The 4021-nt window shown below is 51.3% G+C and overlaps 1 protein-coding gene across 1 annotated transcript; it reads left to right on the top strand.

Annotated features, from left to right (window-relative positions):
* Positions 1-1349: 1349 nt before the first annotated feature.
* On the top strand, positions 1350-3635 carry LOC104299307 (aquaporin-12). The gene is made up of 3 exons (XM_009899464.2): positions 1350-1971; positions 2478-2594; positions 3454-3635. Exons 1-3 carry the CDS (start codon positions 1365-1367, stop codon positions 3633-3635), a joined length of 906 nt encoding a protein of 301 aa, XP_009897766.2. The 5' UTR covers positions 1350-1364.
* The last annotated feature ends 386 nt before the right edge of the window (positions 3636-4021 follow it).

The raw sequence follows: 4021 nt of genomic DNA, 5'->3' as shown, positions 1-4021 counted from the left end.
ACCAGGCTTCTGCTTTGCAGAAGATCTATTGAGTCAAGAGGAGGAGGATGGGATGAACATCGGAGTATGTCTCAATGCACAGCTGTGTCCCAAGGCCCAGGCTCCAGCTTCTGGAGTTTCCTGAGGGGCTTTACAGTAATGCATTCAGCTTGGTATGACTGTGGATCAACAGAGAAGATGCTGATGTGACTCAGGGCATCTCCACAAGATGTTCTGGAGGGGAAACACATACCAGCTCTTGTCTGATGTTGACTACACAAGTGACCTTCCTAAGGACAAACATTTCCTTTAAATTCGAGGGTGCTAGAGCCAAGGATGATCCATCTTTGTTGTTTTTCCCTCCCAGTGAATGCTTGTGCTAAGGATTCAGGTTTTTTTTTGCAAAGCTTGGTTATCTCATGGCTCAACTTGAGCCCTTTTCATCTGGCTGCCTGTGGGAGGAAACCTGCTGCTGCTTCTGATACCCTGCAGCAGCTGATAACAAGTGGCTGCTCTTGGAAAGCTCCTAGCCACCCCCTCCTGCCCAGTAAAACTCTCCTTAAATAACCTTACAGCTGTACTCAGCTGTAGCTAGTGCCTCTTTGTGGGTGAAAATAACACGGTGGGGGTGGAGCCAGGGTGGCTCTCTTCAGCTTTTGTAAACCCCTCAGTGTTTCTGGCAAGTTTCCCAACTGCAGAAATGCCAGCTTGTTCCCATCCTATGGCTAAAACCAATCCCATGGCAAAATACTTGCCTTTCAAGCTTTTGTAGTTCTCCACACAAGCAAATCTGAAAGCAAATCTGGCTTAGAAAGGAAAAGTCTGACGTTCTGGCCAAGGAGAAGTGGTTTTCAGTGCTGGTATCTGGCTTTTGGACCAGTCCTGTTTGTAGGAGAGCAGCCATGCAAAGCTGTGGGGACTCAGAAAGCTGGTGAGGGAATTTCTAGGGTGTCAGGTCACAATAGGACTAGGGAGAATGGATCCAAGCTAGAGGAGGGAGATTTAGATCGGACATTAGGGAGAGGTTCTTCACCATGAGGGTGGTGAGACACTGGCACAGGCTGCCCAGGGAGGTGGTGGAAGCCCCATCCCTGGAGGTTTTTAAGGCCAGGCTGGACGTGGCTCTGGGCAGCCTGATCCAGCGTGAGGTGTCCCTGCTCAGACAAACAAGGGCAGCTGATTGTGCTGCAGGTGAGTCTGCTGGCTCCCAGTGGCAGCACGCATGGTCCTGCAAAGGAGAAGGCAGGCAGCACCTGTGGCCTTTCCCAAGCCCACTGGGCTGTGCCACGTTTGCTTACACGTGGCTTATAAAGAGGAGGTGCAGGAGCTTTCACTGCTCCTTCACAGGGCTTGGATCAGTCTCTCTCCTCCATGTAGCCTTAGCTATGGCTGGCCTCAATGTTTCCATTACCTTTTTTTCCCTGGTTGTTGCATTGTGCCAGGCACTCAGGTGGCTTTCCAAGTGGCTTCTGTCTCCTGGAGCATACAGCTGCCTTGCCAGAGAACTTGCAGGCTCATTACAGTTGTGTATGAGCTGCCTTGAGCTGAGGATGCTGGTGGAGATTGGCCTGTGGGGTGGTGGCTTTGGCCCAGATGTGGTCCTGACTCTGCTCTTCCTCCTCTTTGCTGTTCATGGTGCCTCCTTTGATGGAGCATCTGCCAACCCAACTATCTCTGTCCAGGAGTTCTTGCTCCTTGAGTCCAACCTTGCCACAGCTGTTGCCAAGCTGCTGGCCGAGGGTGTGGGCACAGGGCTGGGCTGGGCTCTCACTAAGCTCTACTGGTCCTGGGAGCTGACACAGCTCCACTTCATCCAGAACCTGATCTCATCAGAGTGCAGCTCTTCCATCCACACCTCTCTGCATCATGCTGCCTTTGTGGAAGGTGCCTGCTCTTTCTTTTTCCACCTTGTGCTTCTCAAGTTGCAGCAGAGTCACCCAGTGTACCGAGTGCCCACGCTGGCAGCCACTGTCACCTTCCTGACCTACACAGGTGAGCAGCTCTTACCTTTTCATTTGTCTTAGGGGTTTTTTTCTGAGTAATTTAGAAAAATGCCTAATTTGTGGGAGAGGAACAGTCTCTTTTTTATCTTGCAGGAACTGAGAGGTAATGATTATCAAGATGCTTGCTTTCTACTTATCCTGGGGAATATCCATGTTGGGGATGAAGATGGCATCTTAGGATACCTTAGGCAGCAGGTGAAATGCTAGCACATGTGAAGCCATAGCTTGCCCCAACACTGGAACCGCTTTCCTTGAGTGCCCCCAAATTCAGCCCCTTGGTCCCACACTTCTCCTTCCCACAGAGTTCAGGGCAACAAGGGTGAGATTTCCCAATGTGCTGCTGTTACACAGGCCAAGAGATGCAGCTGCTGGAGCTGGGCAGCTGCAGAGATGCTCCTGGCAGGCAGGAGGGGTTGCAGGTTTCCTGGTCCAGCTCTTTGTCAGTCTTTCAAAGTGTGTAAGTGAACTCATGGCCATAGTTCTCTGCCCATGCAGCTGGACCATTCACAGGAGCCTTCTTCAACCCTGCCCTGGCCACAGCTGCCACCTTCCACTGCTCGGGGAACAGCTTTTGGGACTACGTCCAGGTGTACTGGCTGGGGCCCCTCGCAGGTAAGATCTCTTTGGAAGATAGGAGGGAGCAGGGGTTGGGATGGGGAGAAATGAGCAGAGCAGAAATGCTGGGAGTAACAGAAACTGTCCCTGGCAAAAGGCTGAACTTGAGTCTTGCCAGTGGGAAGTGTCCTTTTCTGTCCCACTTGTCACTCATCTGTTTTTACAATCCCGTTTCTACATGGGCTGTGGGCAAAATCTTCCCCAAGGCCAGAGTCTGGGGGAGATGAAGCAAAGATGTTTTAGAGCAACAGTAGGCTGAGCTCCACAGCTCAGGCTGTCCACAGCTTCAGGCTGACCACAGAGAGCTGGATATGTGCTGCCTTAAATGCAGAGAGGGGGTAGAAGACTGCTGCTGTGCTTTATGGCCCTTTTGGATCAAAAGAAGCCCCACTTACCACAGTAAGGGTACAATGGTTAAATTCTTCTTGAAGAAATATAGCAAGGGGCTTTCAGATGTCAGTGGGAACTTCAGTGCTGCTGAGCTATGTTTTGGTCAAGATGAAGGCTGTAGCAAGGACCTGAAATTCACTGCTCAGCTGTGTGGAGGGTGGAGATGCTTATAACCACAGAATGTCGGGGATTGGAAGGGACCTCTGGAGATCTAGTTCAACATACTCTGCTAATGCAGGTCCTTCTAGATCAGGTTGCACAGGAATGTGCCCAGGTGGGTTTTGAAAGCTTCTGGAGAAGGAGACTCAACAACATCTCTGAGCAGCCTACCAGTGCTTTGGCTCCCCCAGAGGAAAGAAGTTTTTCCTTAAGTTCAAATTAAACCTCCTGTGCTCTCGTTTGTGCCTATTGTGCCTGATGCAGCCTTGGATGCAGCACATGGAAGTGCTCTGTGCTCTCCTTTCAGGGATGCTTGCTGCCCTCTTGCTGTACCAAGGAAACATCCCACGGCTCTTCCAGAGAAACCTCCTTTACAGCCAGAAAAGCAAGTACAGGATACCCAGAGCAAGGGTGACACTGCAGGTGGAGGGTGACAAGCCACAGCAGAGGAAGAAAGGGGAGAAGAACACCACCAAGCCTCATGCCTGAGCCACAGAGTGGCCAAGGAGGTCCCTGCAGCCCATCTCCTGGGTTTCCTGGTGCCAAGCATTTTGCTGCTCATCCCACCCAGCATCTGCCCTGCCTGTTTGGTTCCCTACCCCAGGGTGAGATTTTGTTTTAATGGGTTGCAAAGGCATCGGCCTGGCTGGCCTTGCAGGATGTCTGAATCCCTGTGCTCCTTTGGGAATAGTTTGGAAAGACTCCCTGCACTGCCTGAAATGTTTCAAGCCTGCATGGCTGGCTCAGTGGATGAAAAAAGCCTGAGGCTTTTGCACAGTGGCCTTGTATTGCCAGGGAAGGTACAGAAAGCCAGGGCCATGATGTGGGCAGCTTGAGCAGCTCCCAGGTTATTACATCAGGCAACATTTGAACTA

Source organism: Dryobates pubescens, chromosome 13, assembly GCF_014839835.1.
Source record: "Dryobates pubescens isolate bDryPub1 chromosome 13, bDryPub1.pri, whole genome shotgun sequence".
Lineage (NCBI taxonomy): Eukaryota > Metazoa > Chordata > Aves > Piciformes > Picidae > Dryobates > Dryobates pubescens.
The sequence above is the reverse complement of the archived record's forward strand: the minus strand, read 5'-3'. Positions and strand labels throughout refer to the sequence as shown.

Excerpts from the sequence above, each read along its gene's own strand:
- LOC104299307 (XM_009899464.2), top strand. The coding sequence starts at position 1,365 with ATGGCTGGCCTCAATGTTTCCATTACCTTTTTTTCCCTGGTTGTTGCA. Across the intron at positions 1,972-2,477 it reads CACCTTCCTGACCTACACAG|CTGGACCATTCACAGGAGCC; the intron begins GTGAGCAGCTCT and ends CTGCCCATGCAG. Across the intron at positions 2,595-3,453 it reads CTGGCTGGGGCCCCTCGCAG|GGATGCTTGCTGCCCTCTTG; the intron begins GTAAGATCTCTT and ends CTCTCCTTTCAG.